General features: G+C 50.1%; 1 protein-coding gene across 1 annotated transcript in view; it reads right to left on the bottom strand.

The window, feature by feature from the left end:
• Window positions 1-3009: 3009 nt before the first annotated feature.
• The window catches only part of TENM4 (teneurin transmembrane protein 4), a 739181-nt gene continuing 717126 nt past the window's right edge, over window positions 3010-25064 (bottom strand). The window contains exons 30-34 of the mRNA XM_073808362.1: window positions 23350-23585; window positions 19450-19746; window positions 16373-17987; window positions 10979-11121; window positions 3010-8405 (exon numbers count right to left, since the gene is read on the bottom strand). Coding sequence (XP_073664463.1) covers window positions 7647-8405; window positions 10979-11121; window positions 16373-17987; window positions 19450-19746; window positions 23350-23585 — 3050 coding nt within the window. The 3' untranslated portion in view covers window positions 3010-7646. The remainder of the gene's footprint in view (window positions 8406-10978; window positions 11122-16372; window positions 17988-19449; window positions 19747-23349; window positions 23586-25064) is intronic.

Below are 25064 nucleotides of genomic sequence, written 5' to 3'. Positions count from 1 at the left end.
GGCCAAAAAGTGGGTGGTGGCCCAATTCCCGGAAATCTCCGTCCCTTCTCCAAAATATTGATAGTTGGAATAATCTGCCCACTCATTAGCCTATGAAATTATCCAGCCCATAAAAACTAACCACCCCATATTCTGAGGCCTCTCACCTTCTGAGATGGCCCACACTCTTGTCTGCGAAGTGTGTTTCTCCCATGGCCGCTCTCACTTTCCAAGACGCATGCCCTGGGGAAGCTCTCACCTTTTGAGACAGATTGCATTCTGTCTATGGAATGTGTATCTCTCTAAATAAATCCACTTCTTACCTATCACTTTCTCTCTCACTAAATTCTTTCGGAGAGGAGATATAAAGAACCTGAGCTTCATTAAATCCTGAGACCAGGTGTGTGAACTCAATTAAAAGACAGTGGGTTCAAGCCCCAGTCTTAGTTCGAGTCTTCGCTGGTGGGTTCAAGTCCCAATGTGAGTTGTGCGGTTTCACCTGCAAGGTGTGTGTGTGTCTCCACAAATACGCTTTGGATTCTGAAAGGATACAAAAATGTAACTGCAACTCCTACTGCGCTGCGACCCTGAAAGAGGCCTGACCCTGAATGGTGGCTAGAGCCTACCATGGAGCCATTCCAGACTGATGGAGTCAGACTTGAGAGATTAACGCTGGATGGCCTGATGCAGGCAGGGCTGGGCACTCCAGTAGCAGTGGAGCTTTCCAAGGCATGGAACGAGATTTCCAGCGTGGGGCTGAAGGGAGAGACGCCCACAGAAACGCCGGCATGAGAACTGGGAACAAGGACAGGGTGGGTGCGACCACGAGGAAAGCCCTGTAAGAGGTTACACCCTTCTCCGCTGGATACGGGAGAAAAGGCGTAATAGTACTCACCGTAAAGTCTCCTTCCTGGCTCCTGGTAGCTTTCTCCACCGCCTCCAACGCATTCTGAAGACTCTCCCGTGCAACCTCGAGGGCGGGGTTACAGAACGTGGCGAGCGCGTAACGTAGGGGAGGAGACCTGCCTCGTTCCCGCCCCCTCCTCTCGCGAGACCCGCGCGCCTGCAGCACGCAGTCTTTCCTGGAGAGCCCGGGAGGGGGCGCAGCACCCGGTTCGGGAGGCGAGGCGGCCTCCATTGAGAAGGGGATAGGCAGCTATACCCCTTTTTCTCAAATACACCAGAGAGAGTGGACCCCTGCAGCAAAGACCAAGCTGAGCTTAGGGTGACCCACAGCTGGGTACCTGCTTTGGGCCCTGGGGACGCGCAGAGGATTAGATAGACACAGATCGGGTTGGGCTCGAGATGCTCACGCCCAAGTCAGTTCAGTCTTGAAAGTGCCTGGCTCGTGGCAGTGTGCGGTGAGTCCCTGCGGAGAGGGAAAGGGCTGCCAGAGGGCTTCGGAGAACACTTCCACCGGGCTTGAAGAAGCGCTGAGTGCAAAGGCCCACAAGGTGTGAAAGGTATCTTGGGGTGGGGGACGTTCCCACGCGGCTGACTGTAGTGCAGAAGTGGGAGAGGGCGCAGCAGAGGATGACCGATACACTGGCTCTGCTGGCTGGAAATGGTAGGTATCCTTGACCAAGGGCATCTGAGAGGCCATGCTGAGTAGCTTATTCGCTCCGTTGTGTAAAAGACAGTGTCGTTGGCAATGGTTCTCAAAGCGTGAAGAGGCATCAGCATCACCTGGGAATATGTTAGAAATGCACATTATGGGGCCCCATCTCAGACCCACTGATTTCAGAAATTCCAGGGGCGGGGCCAGCAATCTGTGGTTTGATAAACACTCCAGGTGAGTCTGGTACAGGCCAAAGTTTGAGAACCACTGGTGTAGTGGGAAGGGTACCAGACTTTGGAAGGGAGGTGGGTGGAGGGCTGGGGAGGGAGGTGTGAGGGGGAAAAGTTACACTGGGCCAAGACCTGTTGTTCAGAGAGCAGCAGGCGACATTATACGCCTGCTCCTTTAAGGTGATCTGAGCAGTAACCAGGAAGGTATGGTATGTACCATCGTACCCTCCTTATACATAGAAGATTGAGGCTTAGAAGTTAAATTGTCTAAGATCACACAGTTAAGTGCTAGAGTCAAGTTTTGCACCCCCCAATTTTTTTTTTTTTTTTTTAACCACTGCAGGTGCTTCCGTCCCTGGCACTACAAAAGTATAACAGCTTGGGTAGCGGTGCCTGGACAGCCCATAGTTGCGCGGGTGGAAGGAATAGAGCCGAAGCTTGAAGCTCCTTCCCACAGGGCCTGGTGATGGGGCCAGACCTGAGGCTAATGGGAAGCAATGAACCTTCTGTTCTCATTCCTGTCCTCAATTATTTGCATTTTCATAAGGTTTGCCGTTCACACGAGGGAGGTGGGCTTAGCAAATGTACTTTCCTAAGTGACCAGCTGTCATCCCTGGCTTCTAGACATGAGGTTAAATGTGAGATTATGTGAGAAAAGCAGGCTGAAAAATTACCTGTATGCTGTGACTACCTTAGATTTTTTTCAATTACCTTAGGTTAAGAAAACACAGAGCAAAAAACAAAAACAATGCTAAAGGAATTTTCTTCTTTTTTTTCCAAGTTGTATTACGTGGTTATAATAATTTGTATGATGAATATGCGTTATTTTTGAAAGCGCAACCAGTGACACCCCATGTGGAATGCAGCGACATGTGACATAGTGGACAATTCTGTGCCCAGTGGCAGAGCACAGGCTCTTTCCTTAGGGCAGTGTCGAGCTGTCCCACCCCTTGGAGTCTGTCCCTGAGGCCAGTAAGGACAGCAGCTGCAGTGCGGCCCAGGGGAGCAGTGTGGCATAGCTGATGTCAGAGGTGCTTTGACATTCCTGAGGTTAAGCCCCAGGGTCTTTGTGTCCTTTGGAAATGCCTCTCCATGACAGCTGTCACCTGGAGGGCTTACGAGGGACTTTGGGGCCAAGCACCAGAGCTTTGGAGGTCCTCCTGAGAACAGGAGCTTCTAGTAGCGCAAACTCAGAGGACCGGCTCAAGCAATCACTACTCCAAACAAAGGCCCCCAGACAGCTTTAAACACAAAATATTCTTTTATTTGTCAACGAAGGCTACACGGGATCACTTCTAGTTTTGTTTTTATGCCTTTTTTTTCTTTTCTAGAAGGTATCTACATCTGCATTTATTTACAGCCTTGTTGGTATTTACACAGTCAAGAATACAGTGTTAGAAACACAAAAGTGTTGAGAAAAAAACTTCTCAAAATTAGTTCCAGACTTCAGGAAAACTATTTCCACATGGTAAGGCCAGAGTCTCCAGTGTTGGTCGTCCAGAGGCAGCTTGGGAGAGTCCTTTTGCTGAAGCCGTGGGTTCAGAAGTCTTCAAGAACAACAGGCAGGTTTAGAAAAGTGGGATTCTGGTGTTGGGTGAATCTAGGGCTACCAGGCACCAGCAAACATCTGTGACTCAGCTCCTGCCAGGATAGCTGAGCCTGCCCGAAAGTTGGTTCTCCGTTGGCAGTTTGCCCTCAGAATCAAACACATTTTCTTCGGGACCAGGAGGTCGCCCAGTATCATGCCTTTGGCATTCCAGAGGGGGTAAGAAACCCAACATCGGCCTGCTGTCTGGGGCGGTCACGTACACAAGGCTGGTTTCTGAGGATGGAAAGGTTGGAGAGGAGAAAGTTTCTATCACCTGAGCAATGAGTCTTTAAAAGGAGTTTGCTGTTATTTGAAGGTAAAATGAAAGGGCCTTGAACTACAGAGTTCTTTCTTTAATGCCCTCCTGTCCAGTAAAATACAGACAAGTGTATAAACTACCTGGGAATTCTGAACCTTCAATAGAGGGCTTTTAATCCCAATGAGGATCCCAAGGGAAAAAAGAGACTGGGTGCTTTCCAAGACCCCTCAGGAGGCAGGCCCCAGCTCAGGACCAGAAGCCACGGCCGGGGCTTAGTGGCTGCTGTGAGGAATGGAGGATAGATTCGACTTTAAGCACCAGGGGAACAAACCCCCAAACCCGAGACCCCGCTGAGGCCCGGCAGACTCCTTCCTCCTGGGCACCTAGCTCAGCCTCATGGTCCTCACCTCGTGGCAACTGCAAATACCAGGCTGCAGATGTGAAACTGTTCTAAGATTTCACATGGAAATCTCATCTTTGCATCTTGGGAACCCCTGCCACCTATAAGGCGGTACTTAAAAGTCACAGCTAAAAAGGTCCTTTATTCTCTTTTTCTTGTTTTTAAACAAATCTGATTCCTTGTTAGGTGCCTATAAAAACACTGCCCAGTTTTATTCCCCTTCCTTGCCTACATCACCTTCTGCTCCCAGCCCCACCTCATTCTTTAGAATCACGCCCTCTGGCCATTTTAAACCTCTGGTCAGTTTCTTAGCAATTGTTTCAAATCCTCCATTCCTAGGTAGAAATCAGGCACTAGTCTGTTCCTTGGGTTAATTCTCAGCGGACAGTTCTGAGAGACGAGCATCAGGGGTAATTGACCCTGTAGTTCCTTTCCCTTCCTCCCGTTGTCAGAGCTCTGCCCTCCAGTGACGTCTGCCTGGAGGGTGGATAAAAAGGAAATCTCATCCTATAAAAAGCAAAGTTGGGGAATGACTGAAGTCCTATTTAAGGTGATGACAGAGGGGCTGTGGATGAGGAGCTGATGGCAGCCGTGGAGGATACGGGAGAAGGCAGAAGCTCTTCCAAAATAAACCTTTTTCTAGGGTCAGAAGCTGACATCCTGCAGAATAATGAACCTGAGCCAGTGAGGGAGGGCTGGTAATTCTAATGCACACGTTCTGGTTGGTTAATGCCAAAAGGGCAGGTGCCGTCAAGGATGGGATTTGCTGCCTGGAGGCCACTAAGCAGGCACAGGGAACTCTGGCTTATGCCTTCAGACTCACTCTTTGTGGTGCGATTGGCACTGCTGGTCTCAGCAGGAGGACAGACGGAGAGAGCAAGCAGTGAGTCACCTGCCAGCCCAAATGGAAACCGACTCAGAAGGGCTGAGGCCAGAAGCACCACCTCCAATAGCAACAGCACCAGTGTGAAACTGAGGTGCTTGATGCTGCCGGCCCCACACCCGAGGTCCTCTCCAAAGTCTGGGGATGCGTCATCTTCTCCCCATACAGAAGCTATGCCTCCTTGGTGGTATGTAGCCCAGAAAAAATATAACATCATTCGTTTAAAGGAAAGGAATGCTCAGTTATTCCCTGTGATTTTGATCTTTAAGAGTCCACACTATTACTGTGGTGGGGGTGAGGGGTGGAGAGTCAGAGGGCTGGGGAGCTGTGGGGAGATGGTTCATTCGGCCCTCATGCTGTCTCTGACCTCCAAGTAGACGTCCCCAGCAGGTCTTGACTCATGTCAGGAAGCCAGCATGGAACTGATCGTCTAGGTCAACGGGCAGGGTCCCATTGCTCAAGGGCTCCTTGTATCAAGAGTACATTTGCGAGGCATAAGTCTATTTTGGTTTAAAAACAAAACAAACACTTGTGTTCTTCAGGCCAAACGATTTTCCATCCCATCCAAGAACGATCCTGCCGGATGGGACCCGCCACCAGCTCCCGCCTTGCACAGTGGGCCCGGGAGCACTGCATCTGACTCAGCGGAGCTCTGGGAGGAGTGGGCAAATAGTCCAAGACACTGTAGCAGCAGTGTCACTTTTTTTGGAAACAGGAAGAGCACTTAGCGAAACACATCCTCTCATCCCCAGTGGGATGACGTAAGGCAAAACCTCCTCTCCCGAGAAGCTCTGGGTGCCTCCCTCTGCCAGGCGGACCCCGGCCTCCGTGCTGCTCCGATTCTCATGCAGCAAGAGACCTTTTCGGTTTCATCAACTCATGGAATATTCTGAAGACTCTGTGAGTAAGGCTACAAAGGTGCCATGAGCTTGTCAGTCCAACGAGGTTTCCTCGGGAAGGAGCTCAGACTCAGAATCCATTTTCCACACTCAATGCAAAATGTAACCCATGAAAGTCCCATTTTCTACGAAGCCCAGCTTAAAAGGAAGCATTTGGCTTCCCCTCCTGCTCTCCCAGAGCCTCCTGTGAGAGGTAATGACAGTGGTGATTAGGCAGATAGAACAGGAGAAAGGAGCTCCTAGCGCTCCCCTACTCTCAGCGCTTCCCCCGGCCCACTGGCTGCTGCCTCTCCCTGGGCATGCCCTCCCGGTGTGGGATGTACTCACTCCCGAAAGAACTTAAACTTCTGCCCAGTGACCACAGGCGTAGGTCTTCACAGGGACAACTGTAGCCCGGGCTTCTGGATCCACAGGCACCAGCCTCAGGAACCGCCCCCAATCCTGGTGGGGTAGTTTGACGCTGCCAGGCCACACCAAATTCTCTCTTTCCTCCTTAATCTTGCTTTAACACCCCAGTTGGGCTCCTCTAGAGGGGAAGCTGTTTTAGAAGAACTTCACAGAAGGAATTTCCTGAAAGTCCATCCAGCTGCATCCCAGCTCTGCAATTAGCCCAATACACGAGAGGCAGAGGAGCCTTCAGGAGCTCGTTAGAGGGATGCTTGACTCATGCTTTCCTCTCTCTGGCTGACCTTTTTCTTAAGCCTCTTTCCACGATCAAAGGCCACCAAGCACCTCTCTCCACACTCCTATTTCTCAGTGGTGGCAGCTGAGCAGTGGAGGGAAGATACCCAAAGTCATGGGGAGAGGGCTTCACCTAGGAAGGCAGGCTGGTACCCTTGCCACCACTGCCGTTCTTTTGCCGTGGGTGACCTTCCCTTCTGGACGTGGTGCCCACACTGAGGGCTTGCTGTGCGATGCTGCTTCTCACGTCTGACTTTGGGAGAGAGAAAGAGATGAATAAGGAACATCATGGGAGGACCAACCAACCACAGATGCCCTGGATGCCTCTGCCTCTTGGGGAGGCTTGGGCTCTGAGCCCCAGGATGCTGTCACCAGACTGGGGAAAGGACCTGGGAGACACTTTCTCCATCCCAGCATGGAGGTGGCACTGACAGCTACACAAGATTTGCAAAAGGGGTTGGGGGTTTCATTTCGCATCAAAATATAAAGCTTGGACAGGAGTTTGGGGCAGCTTGAAAAAGGTGCTGTGAGATCATGAAATCCCCCAGAGAAGATGGAAGCATCCATGGTCCTCTGGAGGCATGGAACACAGTGAGTAAAAAGGCTACCACTTGTCTGCGGAAGCTTAGCCAAAGATCCTCAGGTCCTGCGGACCCTCCTTCCAGGCCCCCTTGGAAATCTGCTACCGGCCCATTACTCTCCGCCGCACCCTTCCCTCCTGCCCGACCCCCATGGAAGAGAAAGTTGCACATGGGACAAGTTAGCACAGACACTTGTGCCTCACATCACACTGGGTGCCTGGGGACAGACAAGGACACACCCCAGGAGATGCATCTCAGTGAGGAGAAATGTACCCCAAACAACAAGGAAAACTCCTCAAGGAAAAGGGAACAAAAGACAAGAAAGTTTACATTGTGATCACACTATGGAAAAAAAATACCTTCTGTTCTTTGCAAAAAATGTGTGAAGGCCAAATTTGTGTTTTTCTTTTCTTAAAAAAAAAAGGATGTTGCATGAATTACACTGCAACCAGTATCTTTTTTGTTTGCTTGCTTTCTGCACTTGTTAAAAAAAGGATTCTTTTTTTTTTTTAAGTACAACACAGTCAGGTATGCGGCCACAAAAGAGTAGCTGTCTTTGGCAAGAAGTCCCGGCCATGGTCCTCTCTGTCACCTTCGGCCCATCTCACTCTGTCTCATGAAGTGGATGTTGCTGGCGCTGTCTGACAGTTCCGGGTACTGCTCGACCGAGATCACGAAGAAGCCGTCGTAGCCTTGAACCCGCCCCGTGCTCAGCGCCTGCTGCTTCTCGCCCTCTGTCCAGGCCCGCAGGCCTTCCTCCCCTTCCCGAAGTCGCTGCTGCTCGCGGGCCCAGGCCTGGCGCACGGCTCTCTGCCGGGCCAGCTCCAGCACCCGTGCCTTCTCCTCATCCGGTGTTGTCCCATAGCGGGTGTTCAAGCACAGTGCCCCGTACTGGAGCTGGATGTCTGTGTACCGTCTAGTCCTGCCACTGAGCACCGTGTTGATCTGGGACACAGTGACGTTGACCCCGTTCTCCAGGGTTCGCCGCCCCCCGCTGAGGCCCAGGATGGCCAGGTCGCCTTCCGAAGGTCCTGCTTTCACGAAGTAGTGGGTGTCCACTCCGTCAATGGTGAAGTGCATGTTCTCTAGGTAGTGGGCGTTGTTCAAGATGGCGGCAACCCTCCGCCCATCCTCGTTGGCCACACTGATGATGTCTGTGGTCACTCGGCCATCCTTCAAGGCGAACTTGACCCCTTTGCCAAAGACTGAGCCACTGGATGCAAACTTCTTTGTCTCTGGGGCCTGCTGGCAGCTGGTGATTGTGGAGCTGTAGAGCTGATCGAAACGTTCCAGGGTGACGAAGGCCTTGAGCTGCTTCTGCACTTCACACTGTACCCCGAGAACAGACTGATGGTGGGGGGAGAGAGAGAGAGTGAGATCAATGGGGAAACACTTCCAACGGCCTGGAGAATCAGCTTACATGACTAAAAGTCAAACCTATACAAATGTATTAACCTGTAGCCTCTAGCTCTACTGCTGACCACTAGGACACCCAGCCCTCCTTACATCCATCTAGTCACCCTTCCTCCCATTCAGAAGCTGTTCAGGGAGCATCTGCTCTGTGCCCAGTCCCTTTCTCGGCACGGGAGATACAACAATGAATCAGACATCATCCCTGCCCTTGAAGAACTCCTCGTTGAGTGGGGAAAGACAGATGTGGCAACAAATAACTACAATCAAATGTGATGAGTGGTGGTCTAAGGGGAGCAATAGTAACAGCTATAGCCAACATGTCGTGGCCTTTGAGCTGAATAATTCACATTCATTATCTCGCCGGATCTTCACAGTAACTTTATACAGTGGGGACTGTCATTGCTCTGGTTTTACTCCTAAGGAAACTAAGGCTCAAAAAGGTTGTAACTGGCCCACAGTCATACAGACTAGTAAGTATTCAAACCAACATTCAAACCCTGGTCTGTCTGATCCTAGAGGCTCAGTTCAAGGGCTGCTGGAGTCGGGAGGGGCAATCACGGCTCAGGGTGTCTCAGCCTGGAGGCGGAGAAGCAAGGTGAAGGAGATGGGGTTCAAGGACAGGCTCAAGCTGGAGTTGGGACTTGGAGGATGAGGGGATGATGTTAGATGCAGGAATGGCGAGGAATGCACTCTTGACAAGAAGGCTTAGTAGGATGAAAAGTAGTGACTTACATAAACCCTCTTAGCCTGCTGTGTTGCTCTCTGCCATGTGGAGGGCCTCTGTCCCCACAGTGCTTCCTGGGGGCTCCTCAAGTGCCCCCGCTCTTGGCTGCTTTGGGGGACAGGTTGGAAGCCACGTTCGGGCAGGCCCCAGGGCCTTATCAGCAACTTAGAGAAATGGCTTTAGAAGAAGGCCCGGCGGTTTCTCACTGAAATTCAGTCCTCTTTATAATTAATAGCACCCTGTCTGTGAACAATTATTTCCTAGAGTTTCACGGAAGCTGGAGCGCTCAACAACAAAGATCTCCAGTGCTTGCCAAGGGCAGAAATCAATAATTCATTGACAGGCAAGGCTGGCAAACCGTCAGAGACTGTGGCTCTGGGAGGGGGTGGAGAAGGGAGTCTGGAGGTAGCGGGTGCAGCTGAGTGGCTGGAAGCAGCCCTGGGAAAACAGTCAGCGCTGTGGGCAGCTGGGCAGTACCTGGAGGGATGGATGGCGGGGACTGGAGAGGGGCAGGGGGTGGGGCTAGGGCTGCAGAGAGAGGATGGGCTTCATGACCAGACAGACTTGGGTTCTCATCGCCTTTCCAGCTCACCTTGGACAAGTTTCTCTCAACTCTGGTCTTATCTGTAAAATGGGGAAAAAGGCCGAACTCACGGGGTTGTTTACTTCTTTCAACCATTTGTTCATTCAACAAAAGTTTTCCATGCACCTACTGTGTGCGAGGTGGTATGCTGGGTACCAAATAAGACCCGGTACTTGCCCTCTTGGGGCTTAGGGTCTAGTGGAGATACAGGGAAGAAAACAGGAATGAAAATACAGCGTTGTGAGTGCTTAGCAAGAGGAAGCTATAGGTGCCGCCGGAGCACAGAGGTGCAGAATCACATCCTCCAGGTCAGGGGAAGGAAACAGCTAGGCTGAGGCCTGATGGAATCCGACTGGAGTAATACGGATGTGTAAGCTTCTGATCGCCAGCAGTATGCCATCTGGCAACTCTGATTTCCTCCTCAGTCTCTTGTCCCCCTGGTCAGGGATCCCCTGGAAGGCCTGGTCTCTGCCTGATTCTTTCCTGCCTTCACTGGGCTCCCGGGGCCTGGGGCCTGGAAGAGCCAGCTCCCAGCACAGATCTTATGAAAGAGGGGGGCAGTGGGAAGAAATGAGCAAATGGATGTCTGAAGTGAGAGGGTGGAATGAAACTGTTTTTAAGGATCTTTAGAGCCATAAAATTCTACGAGTCTTTGAAATTGGGTCATAAATGGAAGACAGGGGAAAGTAACATTTTTTTGAGCACCTACAGACAGATCTGGGTTTGAATCCTGCTCGACTTCATCCCTGCTGTGTGGCATTCGAAAGCCTCAGGCATGAAATCTGTAAAGTGAGAACAACGATACCAAGGGATATTTGTGTGTTAATTTATGTAGAACAGGCCAGGTGCACTGAGGTGCTCAGAAAATGTCACGTTTGTATTTCAAACACACCTTCCCTCTTTGTACTTTTGTACTGGGTTGTGACAAAGGCTCATTTTTTTGTGTGGAACTCCAAACTCAGTGTAACGTACAAAACTCCTCAATTTGGCTTGTGAGGGCCTACGTGCCGTTACAGCTGGGTCCACAGTGACCTGCCAGTGGCAGGGTTACTAAGTATTTGCTGAACTGTTGCTGGCAGGTACAGTGGACGCACCACATTGGTTTCTATCATTGGCCTAGGCTTTCCTGAAAAGCTGGTGGGACCCATTCCCGTAACGTCTGGATGGCTTGAGGGGTGGGCAGTCATGTGTGCGAATTACCTTGCTGTTGTCCCACTCCTGAGTTTTCATCTGTGTGTGGATGAGCTCGTAGGATGGTTCCGTGGCGTCCGTGTCTGGCTTGGGATAGCCGGGGATCACATTGTGAAGCTGGAATCCGAAGGTGAGGAGCCAGCTGTTGACATCTGGGTGGGACAGAAGCAGAAACAGCCCCACAGTCAGTGGACCTCAGAGTGACACATCCCAAGAAAGCAGCCTAGAGTTAGGCTGCAGGGGGGCGGGGTGAGGACACGGAGAGCTGCTGGGGGGAGAGTCAACAAGCATGGTGGAAACTGTCTCACGGTATGAAAGCTGAACGTGCTCTTGGGACCTAGTGTCCCCTCCTAGGGATGCATCTGAGCGAGATGTCACTGAAGTAGAACCTAGGTTTCCAGACTCCTCTTACTACTGTCCCTCTGCCCCGAGGACCTTCAGCTTCGTAGCCAGCGGCAGCTGTTGGTGGATGAACACTCCTCCACATCCAGCCGCAACACCGACAGGAGACACAGAGGACAACCAACCCCAAAGGAAAGATTTTTTTTTTTTTTTGCGGTACACGGGCCTCTCACTGCTGTGGCCTCTCCTGTTGCGGAGCACAGGCTCCAGACGCGCAGGCTCAGCAGCCATGGCTCACGGGCCCAGCCGCTCCGCGGCATGCGGGATCTTCCCAGACCGGGGCACAAACCCATGTCCCCTGCATCGGCAGGCAGACTCTCAACCACTGAGCCACCAGGGAAGCCCCAAAGGAAAGGTTTTAATGAATGACTTCCAAAGAGAAAATTCACTGAAGAAGCAAACTCTCCCTCCTTTCTCCTTTTTGAAGAGATCAGAGCCGCAGTGCTAAAGTGCATTGGGCATGGAGGTGGCCTGACCAAAGATCGAAGCGTTTTCTTCCCCTTGATCCTGCCTTTATTTACTCTGGGAGCCTAAGAAAGTCACTGAAGCTCCCTGTGCCTTCATTTTCCAGTCTTTATATTGGGCTTGAGGATCTAGCCCCATAGGCATTGGATTTACTGGTTTTTATAATATTCCTGGGGGGTTACTAATTATAAAATACTAGGTATAGGGAAAGGTGGGATGTTGGCATGAGCAACCGGCTCACTGAAGAGTGGAATCAGGAAGCCAAGACTTCAGGAAAAGAAAGAGGGTGGAAAGTGTGTCATCAATTACTGGGCCCTCTGTTGCTGACTGTCTTTTATGTGCCCAGCTCTGGTGTCACAGATCCTCAGCTTGCACACGCAGGACCCTGAAGGGGAGCTGAGACATGGACACGGATAACCTCGACACAGGAAAAACACCTAGAGGAGGGCAGAAGTCTTTCAGTTCCACAGACTGACAAGTCTTCATGAAGATGGTTACCTTGAAGCCAGGCAGTGAAAGCTGTGTAAATTTGGTCAGGCTTCGATGGAGCTGAACGCAAAGGCCATTGTATAAGGCAAGGCCTGGAGAAGGGAGGTGAGTATTGGGAGCGTTCGGGTAACCGGACAGCAGTTCAGCAAGGCAGAGAGAGAACCAGAAAGGAGAATGGCGGCTGGAGAAGGAAGAGCCTGGGATGGCAGGTGGGAGGTGATTTGGGGTCTACAGGAGACAGACAGACAGCCTGTGTCCCAGCATGGCTCAGCCTTCCTTGCGAAGGGGCAGCTGAAGATGCCAAAGCAGTTGTTGACTAGAGACTCAAATCCAAAGTCAGGAGAAGGCAGGATTTGGAATTAAGTGTCTGAGCCAGCAACTCTGGGTGGTGGGCATTCAGGCCTGCTTTGGGCTTTTTCCAAAGCAGACAGATCCCTGGTCAGGGAGGTTCTTAGGGCCCAGGCATTGGTGGAATTGAGTTCATCCCAGTGATGGGAGTGCCATTTGGGGGTCATCAACTTCATCCCACATTGCCTTTCCATTCAAGAACCTCAAGTTTGCCTTTTTCTTTTTTTTTTTTGGTTTTTGTTTCTTCGATGTTCCAGAGCCCCTCTCTTGGGTGTGAAGGCTGGAGGTTCTGATGTGGAGGAGTGGTAGAAAAGGAAGCTTGGAAATCCAGATTCTACTTCTAGAAAGATCATATAAGGGAAAGAACATGGTGAGGCAAGACAAAACCCAGGTCCAAACTCTGGCTCCCAACTTGCAAACTGTGTGATCTTAGACAGTTTGCTTAACCTCTCTGAGGTTCGGTTTCCTTATCTGCAAATTCATGAGAGAAATGGTTTTCACCAAGTCATGGAGAAGAATACTAACAGTGTTACCACTTTGGGGCAGCCAACATAGAGCAGGAACTGTTCTGTTTTGTTACATAAATGATTGGATTTAATGTATTTTAAAGTGTCCAGCTTGGTTCCTGGCTCATAGAAGGTTGCCTGTGTTTCCTCAAACCCAAGCCTCCATGTGCCTGGAACTCCATTTCCTCTTTTGTAGCGTGAGGTGCTTGGACCAGTTTTCTCCAAAGTCCCTTTCCTCACTGAGTTTCTAAGTATCTCTGATTCTCTGAATCTTGGTAGATGGTTCTTTGGGAAATTAAAACAAACAGAATGGGGGCGGGGAACAACCCTACAAAGCCATTTTGCCTGAGGCTGAGAACTTGCATCTGAATTTGTAGTTGCAAAGGAAAGCTTCTATCAGGAATACTGCGAATTCCCAGGAAGCCAGGGGGCTGAAAAGAGGCCTGGGCCTTAATTACAAGTGACGGAAGGTGGGAAACTTTCTCATTATGCTTTTAGGAAAAATGCTGAAAATTGATTTATCCCCTGCTCTTTCTACTGTGCTTTTCTGAAGAGTTGGGAATTTTACTCTTCTTTCCTATGACATCAGAGGTAGACATTTCCCTCAAGTTAAAAAGCTCTTTACTCATCCGTTCGTCCCAGACTTCAGTGTGGCTGCCTGGGACAGTGATGAAAAATAATAATCCTTTCACGTGTACACAGCTTTGCACTTTACAGAGGGAATTCAGATCTCTAAGAATGAGGATTTTGGAGTCAGACACAGCAGAGTTCTAACCCCAGCCTTGCCACCTCTTCCTGGGAGGGTTACTTTACCTCTCTGACCCTCACTTTCCGCCTTTGTAAATGGGGTCAGGGGTCCCCGTCGCACAGGCTACAAGTGAGGGTTAAGTATCTGATGGATCAGTGGTGGACATTTTTAAGTTGCCTTCCTAGTGTCCCATTCTGCCTTCTCTTTCTTTTTGGGGTCTCCATGTATTTTTAGGGACACTGACTCCACCTAAGGGCTTAGCATTGAAGCATGTGACCTAGGCTAAGCCAATCAGTGCATTCTACCTCCCCAGCCATGCTGGTTGGTTCAGGGGTTGTCATGGGACATAAGCCTCTCCAGTATTATAGGCTTAAGACCCTATCCTGTTTTTGGAAAAAAAGATGAGAGGCCTTTTTATCGTTGTTGTTGCTGGATGTGAATGAGGCTGCATGTAGCCCACGTGGAAGCTGAACGGTCACGTTTAGTGAGGATTAGTAGTATCTTGGCTTTTAGTAGTAAAACGGTTTTTTCTTCAGCTACAGTAACCTGCCAAGGCATCTCACAGGAAGTTCATTGGAAGATGAGGCACGGGGCGTGCTTAATGCAGACAGATAGAAGGGAAATGTCCTCTCAGTCGTTTCAGTTTTTCTAGGGCTGGCAGCAAGCCGAGTAGGGTGAACGCTGTGAAACCTTGTTGAGATCTTCCTGTGCGTCCATAGGCCCCAAGGATGTTTTCATCGCACCTGCTCACCACTGCGTCCTCTCTTCCTTCCCACTCTTGGGACTCCTGCTCTCGGCATGACCACCTGGAATTCTTCCCTGAAAGAAGACTCCTCTAATTTTGTCAGCAGAAACAGCTCCAGACTGGGCCACCCCAGTTTGGGGGCCAGAAAGCCACCACGTCCCTAAGGGGCACTCGCGTGGGGCTGTACACATTGCCCCCTCCATACTTTTGTACGTGCGGTCCCCTCTATCTGGATCGCCTTTTTTCCCATTACCTGGCGAATGTCCACTCGTAAGCGGACCTCACGTGCCAGCTGCTCCCTGGGTACAACCAGCTGTGTCTCCTGTGTTTCACTGGCTGTCAGCGCAAGCCTCCGCCGTGGGCCCCTCACACTGGACAGCAGTTGTCTGTCTGGCCTCTTGCGAGGTGAACTCCTGGAGGGTGGGGATCATCTTTCTATCCCCTGTGCCTAAAACAGTGGCTGCACAGAGGGGCCCTTTTCGAATGAAGGAAACTGCCTTAAGCTAGCGGCAGGAGGATCATGTCACAGGACAAAAGACGGGGAGACGACCACGTTTGCAAGGGGTCGTGCCCAACTTTTGTCCACCACGAACTCTGTTCTATAAAAGGTGCTGGTTTTATCCGGACCTGAATCTCCAGAGCTGCTCTGACTCCTGAGGTCTTCTGTGACTGGCCTGGCAGCGGCTGCTTGCTGGAAGGAGGCTGTTAGAGGCATTTCTGGCATGCGTGACCTATGGGGCATTTTATACTCAAGTTGGTTTCACGGTAGTGGAGACCAAAGCCCACTTTTAAAATCAGACGGTAAGGGAAAGAGAACCAACATGAACCAGGCACTGTGCTAGGCAGGTTATAAAATGTATCTCATTTCACCCCTGCGACCATCCTATCAGGTAAGTTTTTTTTTTTTTTTCCTATTTGTCCATCTGTTCTTTGCTCCTTTTTCTCCCTCTTTTCCTACCCTCTTTGGATGATGAATTTAGGCTTCATTTTATCTCCACTATTGACTGATAAGCTGTGCCTCTGCTTTATCTTTTAGTAGTTGCTCTAGGATTTACAATATGCATATTTAACTTATCAGAGTCAGGGTAGATATTCTAACTTCAATTTACAGATCAGGAAACTGGGATTCAGGAGAAGTTAAATAAATTTTGTGACTGTCATAGCTTAGAAACGATGGATCTTTCACCTAGTTCTGTCTTTTGCCAAAGTCTGAATTTTCCATGACCTCATCCCAAATAAGAGAACTGAATTCTTCTTTTCTTTCTTGTCATACCTTCATTCAACTTATCAGGGACTCATAACCAGCCTGATCTCTGGGTCAGAAACTCTCAAAGTACATTCCAGGGGATGCATCCAGTGAAATATTAGGGTTTCGTGGTCAAATAAGTTGGAAAAATAGTGGGTAAATATATGAAACAGTTCTCTTTACTACAGGACTTCTCAGAGCCTTTCATAAGCTGAAATGTATCGTGAAAGTTTAAGAACGGTAGTTGCCCTGTCAAATTGATTTGATGCCAAAACCAGTTTTTCCAAAGCATTTCTCTGAACTGGTGTTTCTTCAAAAATACTTTGGAAAATGCTGCTCTAAAAGGAAGTCAATATCTCCCATTACCCCATACCAGCTTTCTCAAGGAAGGCTGTCTTTTCAGATGACCAGAGTGATAGTGGTTCCTGCCCTCTGAATAAGCCCTGATCCTCACCTGTCATGAAGCACTTGACGTCCTGAGAGTTACTGACCGGGTTGTTGTTTTTAAACATATAGAGATTAAAAGGCATGATATTGCTGCTACTAAGCTGCTTCCACAGCTCGTGGTCTGGGCTAGTCCAGCGACCAGCCAGCACGTCGTAATCTCGCCGGCCCATGTGGACGAGCTTGGTGAGCGGGTCATAGAGGCCACCGTGGTAGCCAATGATGATCTGGAAGTTGGGGTTGGTGTCCATGTAGATCTCCCCGTAGGCCGTGTACAGGATCTGCTTGATCATTAAGCCCGTTCCACTGAAGACGGCAAGAGGGGTCCCGATGTTGTCACAGGCTATGTAGAACTCATCTCCGCCGCTCAGCTCCATGGCAAAGAGGTGTCCTTGCAGGTCGTAGTAGAGGGATGTGATCTCAGAGCTAGAGTGGTTGTACAGGTGGGTGACCTTGGTGGGACTGGTCAGGTCTGCGTAGAAGAACTGCAGGTGGTGGCTCTGGCTGCTCTTGCTGGACACCCGCCGCCCCAGGCCATCGTAACGGTACCGGACGCTCCAGCCACCACCCCGGTTGTAGGCCTTGATGAGCAGGCCCGCTGAGTTGTACTCAAAGACATCACTGCCCCTCTGCCTCAGGAAACCGTCCTCGTCCATCTTGTATTGCACGTCACCCAGCCTGGTGATGCGGTCACGGAGGTCATACCGTAGTGGGGTGAGCCGTGCACTGTTCCCCGGGCTCAGTAAGTGCAGGTTCCCATTGAGGTCATAGCTATATCGCCAGAGTGGTTTGTCATTGATGGAGACAGTCTGCAGCTGGCCGTCGGCGTCGTACTCATAGGAGTAGCGGGTGGTGTTGGCATAGGGTCCCACCTTCAGCTCCTTCTTAACGACTCGCCCCATGTTATCATACTGGACGGTCATCCAGTACATGAGCGAGCGGAAGATCTCGTATTGCACTTCCTTCATCCGGCCGTATGCGTCAAAGTGCTTGGTGTGGGTCATGACCGCCGTGGTGATGATCTGGTTAATGTCATAGTAGATGACACCAAATTTCCCGAACTGCTCCGTCCTGCCCGACACATCGTCATAGCGATAGAGGTCGATGGGCAGCGGGGTCTCATTGATCACGGCCTGCATGCTGGTCACCCGGAAGCTGTTGTCATAGTTGTAGTCAAAGCGGGCGTTGACCATGCCTTCCTCGGTGAAGCGAAAAATCTGGCGGTCGATCAGGGGCCCGATTTGACGGTAGCGGATGGTGCAGGTGAAGCCCTCGTTCTGTAGGTTGATGGTCTTCAGCATGCCGGCGGTCTCGTCGTAGGTGAAGCTCACCTTGGTGGTGTCGTATAGCATCTCGGCTAGCTTGGACAGCTTGCCATACTTGTATATCACCCTGCGGCCGGTGCCCAGGTAGAAGGTGTGGAGGAGGTGCCCGTCCTCAGTGAAGTCCTGGATGACTGAGGCATTGCCCTCGGGGGGCTGGTAGATGTTCCTGTAGTAACCCACTGAGCGGATGGTCTCCAGCGTCTGCCGGGCTACGTTGGGCATGGTCACAGAAGAGAGGCGGTCGTTCTTGTCAAACTCAAAGATGTACTGCCTCTGGCTGTGGAGAAGTAGCACCATGGACTGCAGGGGAAGGAAAACCGAGAGATGAGAAGAGCATGCTGGGAAGGAAGGGGTGGTCTGTGAGCCCAAGACTTAAAGGAAAAGAATGAAAGGTCAAGGAAGCTGGTGGTTCTCTTAAGTTATGCCCAAACCAGAGCTTTCCAACCAGTACACCCTAGGATATTGCAATGGGGTACAAATGTGCTAAGACAAGAATTTCTCTCTGCCCTTGGCCCTGGCAGGGCCTGGGGCCCCAGAACACTCAGGCCATTTGCCTTCCTATAGTGAGCAGCCTTGTCTGTTTGCCCCTTTGTGGGGTACAAGAATGATGATTTCAGCATGGGATGGGGTTGGGAGCACTGGCCTCAAGTATTTGCAGCAGCCTCTCTTCTGGCTTCCTTGTGCCAGATTCCTTCTCAGACCAACCTTCCTACTCAAGCAAGAATGATTGTCCTAAAACACAGCCTGACAACGTCTACTGCCTGCTAAACAACGTCCGTTGACTCCCTACGGCCTACAGGATAAAGACACGTCTGAGAAGGACATTTAAGGTTTTGCGTAATTGTTTATGTGGTAACAGGTCATACGTCCACCCCGGGGTGGGGTGGGCTGTGACGGGAATGGGGAAACCTGGTTTCTAATAATGGACTCATTGTGTGGCCCTGGGCAAGTTCTTTCCCTCTGGGTTGGGTTTTTCAGTATGTTGGATGACCTCCAAGGTCTCTCTTAGCACTACCACAAAATGCTGCTCTCGGAGATGTGAACACTGCACAGGGTAGGGGAGACAGATCACAGATCAGTCAGAGCCTAGGCCCTGGACAGGTGACCAGGAGCAAAACATTACGTAAAGATCTGGGTATCAGAACTGGGGCATGAATTACAGACTGTTTCAGGAATAAGTCAGTAGATAAAAGGCCTAAAGCCATCTGGGCATCAAAGTTAGCATTTTCTCTTATTTGGGACCAACTTTTGATTTCAGGCCCTTTCTGATTCCAAGTCCCTGGGATGAACTGAATCCTGACCTGAAGCAGAAGGGACATACTAAGGCCACACCTAGCACTTGAAGCTCAGGATTAAGCACCTCTTGCTTAATACTAATCCCCAGGCTTTTGCCTTGTTCTCTGTGACCAGATCACACCAAGAGCCCTAGACCTGGGAGCAGACCCCTGCCTGGGTCTGGACCCGAAATCCTGCTCTGTAAGTCCAGACAGTGTCTGGGTCTAGCTCCAGCCTATTGGGTGGGACTTTCACATGCTCCTGCCCCAGGACCCCCCACTTACCACCCCATCGCCATAATCCATCCATACACCACCCGGGACCCCCTGGCACGCTGATGTGGATTTTCCTGAACATTTCCTTTTGGAGACCACATGGGTCAGACCCATCCCACCGAGGTCAGCAGGCTGGGCCTGGCCATGGGCTGAGCCACAGTGATGGAGCTGCTATATGGCAAGGCCAGTGACGGAGGGCGACAGACACCTGCCTTCTCTAAGTACGTGTAGCTCCAGGTCTTCCCGTCAGCAAAGATCCTAGATGTGATGCGACCCGCCTGATCATATTCCATCCTCTCAGACATGATGCCCCTCTGGACTCCAGCAATGTGGCCCCCTGGGGAGTAGGTCACGTTGACACCATTCAGCCTGCTGCTAGGTGACCAGAGGCTGGGCCGCCCGGCCTGGTCATACAGGATGCGGAGGGTGAACTTGCGGTGGTCGTCATAGATCTTCTCTGTGCGTGTCACACGGTCAAAGTCCAGAGACAGGAGGTTCCGGTTGTGAACCTGGGGAAGGGGTAGGAGGAAAGAGAGAGTTAATCTAGACATTGAGAACTTGGTCTGAGAAGCTCCCGAGGAGAGGAGGGAGCGCAGGTCGTGGGTGTCAACAGACAAGGGTTTGGGTCCTGGCTCTGTCCTTGTCAGCTCTGTGAAGTTTCCTTATCTGTAAAATGGGAATAATCATGCCAAGTATATAGGGCTGATGTGAGGATAAAGACAATGCAGATGCTGGGTAAAGAGTAGCAGAAACGATTACACCATTTCCTAATATGATTCTCCTAATGAGGATAGAAAGGCAGATCCTTCTTGACTCCCTCCTGAAAAGGGAGAGGCCACGTGGGCCCAGCAAATCAGTGCCTGACCCCATTTATTATGTGCCAGTGTTTGCACTCGTGTTTGATACCAGGGAGACCACAGTCAGGGATGGGCTCCAGGTCCCATGGCTGGTGAGTGACCGAGTCTGGATTTGACTCTCACCATTGCAACGTGCCAACATATGATGTGTGGTCCTCTTAGCAAGTCCAGCCCTTCTTAGGGCTTTGGACTCCCCGTCCCCTCTGGGGTCTCTCCTGCCCTCTGCCACCACAATTAGGGCTTCTTGGTCACCTCAGTTAGCTCTCAAGACATCTTCTTCTTCCTGGAGGCCCTGGGAGGCAGTGTATGTTTGAGTCTGGGATGGCTTCTCTGACTGGGGGTTGCCAGGAGACACTGTCCTAGGTTTTGGAACATTTTGCTCCTTCCTCTAGACTCAGGAGCCCACTGTATGATCTCTACCTGGGCTGCTAGGTCAGCACACAGTTCAGGTTCCTTTCAGAGTCAGAAATACAGGGGTCCCACAGGGGTAGCAGTAAACCAAGGTTTCTCATATTTTAGTTATGAAATATACTTCAGAGGCCTGTTTCTATATTTGAATCCACCCCTTAGGGGCGCCAGTTGTCCCTGAAACACTGCCAGGTACTCTGAAGCTAGAATGCTGGTTCCCTCTAAGTGGTGCTGGGCCTGGTGGGGCATTTGGGCACATTTTCGGACTCTTCCATTAGTTACTGGTTAAGGTTGACAAGTAGGTAAGAAGCCCCAAGAGGAGAGCAGACGATGCAGGACATATGATGCCAACCCGCACATGTGGATTAAGGTAATGAAAGGCCCTCTGGGGCCCTGTGTGGTAGAAAAGGGCTCAAGTCTAGGAATCAGGCCAGGAGTCCAGCCTCAACTCTGTGACCGACTTTTTTCTGTGTGACCTTGGGCCAGTGCCTTTCCCTCTCTGAGTCTCAATTTCTTCCCCTGTGAAACAGCAGGGCTGTTGTGAGGATTGAAGACACCTCAGTAAATTACCTAGCGGAGCGCTGGGCATATAGAAGGTACTGAGTTAATGGCTGCAGTTATTTCCATTAAATGACAGCAGATGATCGCGGTCATTCTCAGAGGAAGTAGAGACATGTGTGTCTCCCCCTTCTCCCCAAACAAATTCTAAAGCCTTGAAAATCAAGATTTATAATGATGGTGCTGAGACGACTTGAGCTGTGAATGGCCTGGTTAAAATAAGGTTGCCTTCCCAGGGGTAATCAAACACAATTGCAGGAGCAAAAACAGTGTGGCAGACAATTGCCATGAAAAATCAGAGGCGTTGGAGGCTGAAGCTGTGCTCTTTGCAGAGAGGGCAGGGGAAGATGTGGGGTCTGCACCGCCAACAGTGATGGGGGCCCTCCCCCCAAGGTGGTACCACCAAGCCAGCCACCCCCCTCACCTCCTGGAGGGCCCCCAGTGAAGAGGATCTACACCTCTGCTGCAAAATGAATAAAATTGAATTAAGCAGCTCACTGGGGAACCACCTAATGCCTCCTGTGCTCAGCAGTGGCGGCAATGAGATTACTTTACATCTTTCTTTCTTAAAAAAAGTTCCCAGTTGTATTAAAAATGAGCTCCATTATGGGGAGGTGCACCCGGCTAACATTCTAATTCCACATGCCGCCACTGTGGGTGGCCATTTATTTTGGGAGGACTCGGAGATGCGGCCGCCTGACTGGATTGTCATTCATCTCAGGCTAGGAGAGGGACCAGTTAGTGCCTGGGAAACTTTTGGTCCAGTTTACACGGCAGAGAGGAAATCCTAATAGCACTAATTACTGCCATTTATTGAGCACCTGGGGTCTTCCAGCGCTGGGCTAGGTGCTTCAAATGTATCATCTGGTTTCTGCAGAGGAATCTGAGGCTCAGAGGAGCTGCTCAGGGCTACACATGTGGCCCAGGCAGGGATAAACCCTGGTCACTTAGCTCACTGCCTCAGCTCACTGCCTCAGATGTGTATGAAGGGCTCCTGGAGAATTCACACAGGGGGCTCAGTGAGGCCACGGATGGTGTCCCACAGAGAACAAAGAAAGCTAGGCCTTCTCTGGGGAGCCCGTGGAAGGCTGTTTCCCACATTAGATAGTTGCTTGAGTTCTTGACTGTTGAGGAACACAGGAAACCTTGTTGTCTGGGCTCTAGTTGTGTGACATTGAATAAGTAACCTACTGTTTCTGTATCTGTTGTGAGAATGACACTATGAGACAGGGTGCCTATTTCTAGTCATTACTGCTGCCCAGCTGTGTGAATCAGGAAAAATTCCTTTTCTCTCTGGACCTTGGTTATCCCATGCATGAGTCAGGGGCTGAAGTGAACTTTCTTTGTGAGAAAGGGCGGGGGGCTCAAGACAGCGCTGGCCGTGTTGCATGAGGATGCTTCTGTGGCTTTTAGGAGTCAGGGGCATGTGGCTCAGTCCTGTGGTACCCTGCAGCTCAGCAAGTCTCCGTGGAGCACCTGTGGTCTGCAAGGCACTGTGCTGAAAGCCAGGTCTGGGTCCTCTGTTTTCACTCTCCCCATTGCCTTCCTTTCTGAAGTTGGAGGGAAAAGAAGCTGGGCAATCTGGCCCCGGGGCAGAGGCCACACTATAGAGACATGGGAGTCAGGCAGAAAAAGGGCTGGTTCAGGGCATCCACACACTGAGAAGTGCTCTGAGATGCCACACTGTAGATGCCAACCCCCTGGCAGTGACAGCTACGGTGGGGTCGTTCTGCTGTCTTAGGAAGGATAACTCTGCCTGGAAGGAGAATGTGGCTTAGGTTCCAAAGAGCTAAACTGACTCTTGGTACATGTTAGCAACAGTAGTAACAATAACAGTAATAAGAATAACAATAAAAGGACAACTAGAATAGGTATTACTGACCACTTATTATGTGCCAGACTCTGTATAGGGCACTCTATGTATTATTTCTAATCCTTGTAGCCACTTGTAAATTGGTTTGATCTCCCCCATTTTACGGATAATGAAATTGAGGCTTTACGAGATTGCGGATCTGCCCAAATTCACAGGGAATAACAGAAGCCGGAAGTCTGACTAACATCAAAGCCAGTGATCCTTTCACTAGCACAACTGAAAAGATACACGAGCCTCTTGTTGTGGGTTAGTCGCTTAACTTACTTTCCCCTTTGCAGATGAAGAAACTGAAGCCCAGGAACACCTTCTCCCCGGGACGGTTTCAAGAAGAGTCCGGTTCTCAGATGCCTCCTCCTTCTTTCCCCCCAGGATCCAACCACCCCCAGGGGCTGAGACCTGCTGGAGGCCTTGCTCACCCGAAGCCGGCGCCCGAAGACGGTGACCTGGCCGCGAGCCTGCTCCTTGCGCTGCCGCCACTCCACCAGGTTGAGGCCGTTGTCGATGGGCAGCGTGACGTTCCGCTTGCCCACGGTGGGGTTGACGGTCCCGGCCAGCAGGTGGGGCTCCGTCTGCAGGGCCACCTCCATGCCGTTGGCCAACAGCAGCCGCAGGGAGCCGTCGGCCCCGATGTAGTAGCTGTTGCGGACCTGGTCTGAGGGAGACAAGAGGGATGGACTCTGCTCAGGAGGGTGGAGGACGGAGGGAGGTGTGTGTACAGCAGAGGCAGTGGTGTGGTGTTTAAATGTGTTTATGTTTCTGACTACAGAAACAAAACACTGTCATTGAAGAAAACCAGGAAAATACATGGAGGTCCATGAGTTCAATACCCAAAGGAAACCACTGTAAATATTTTGGTATATTCCTAGATTTTAGGGTATTTCTGAATACATGTACAGTTAAAAATGGTTGCTTACGGAGGTTTTTCACTGATCATTGTATTATATCCTTGAATATCTCCATAAATGTTTTTCTTAATGACTGCATGTTATTCCATTGCCTGGAAATACCAGAATTTATTTAACCAGCCCTCAAAGAGATATTCTGATTATTTCCAGCTATGCATAATTACAGGTAACACTGCAGATAAATACATTCTAAACATTATGCTAAGTGAAAGAAGGCAGACTCGAAAGGCCAGATATTGTACGCATCAGTACATGTATATGAAATGCCCAGGACAGGCCAACTCACAGAGACAGAAAGTAGATTAGTGAGGGAAAGGGAGAACGGGGTGTGGTTGCTAATGGGTACGGGGTTTCTTTTGGGGGCTGATAAAAAAATTTCTGGAATTAGTGGTAACGGTTGTACAACTTTGTAGATATGCTAAAAACTGCTGAATTATACTCTTTAATAGGGTGGATGTTATAGTATGTGAATTATATCTTTCTTAAAAATATACATTTTGGATAAATCAATGTCTTCATTTGGGGTTATTTAATCAAGACAGACTCCTAAATGTAGGATTACTAGAGCACAGGGTTGAACATTTTTAAGCCTCTCCCACTAGGGTAATAACACTCTTTGCAACAAGGTGAAAAATACGTACAATATGTGTATCAGTGACAGAATGCCAAATATATATATATATATGTTTTAAATTGCTGTTATATATACATATATGTGTGTATATGTCATATATGTGTATATGACAATGATTTAAAAACAGGCTTGAGTTTGAAATTTTAAATCTGATTAAAACATTTTGGTTAGGATCTTTTAGTTAACAGAACCTTCTGGAGAAAAAGTAAATTTCAGCTGTAAAATGCACACTGTGTTCTTTTCTAAACACGGAAACATTTGCGTTTGCGCCGCAGTCACCTGCCTCTTGCCCTTCCTTGCTGTTGCTTCTCCTGCACTGCCCCTATGCTTAATAAGTGCTAGCCCAAGCCCTTCCTTCAAGACTCTGCTTAAACGTCATCTCTTCCCAGAAGCTTCCCTTGTTCCCCTGGTTGGAACAAATGCCTCCCCCTCCCTTAGCCTCTTTATTGGTCTCATTAGTGGTCCTGCAGCTGAGGGGTAGGGGGGTTCACCACTCTGTGAGTGAATGAATTCTCAAATACCTAAGTGCCTACCGTGAAAGGCACTATTGCAGAGATTAAGAGCGTGGACTCTGGAGCCAGGCTGCCTGGGT

This window comes from Tursiops truncatus, chromosome 8, assembly GCF_011762595.2.
Source record: "Tursiops truncatus isolate mTurTru1 chromosome 8, mTurTru1.mat.Y, whole genome shotgun sequence".
In the NCBI taxonomy this organism is placed as follows: domain Eukaryota; kingdom Metazoa; phylum Chordata; class Mammalia; order Artiodactyla; family Delphinidae; genus Tursiops; species Tursiops truncatus.
Note: the sequence above shows the minus strand (reverse complement) of the source record. Positions and strands in the feature narration are given on the sequence as shown.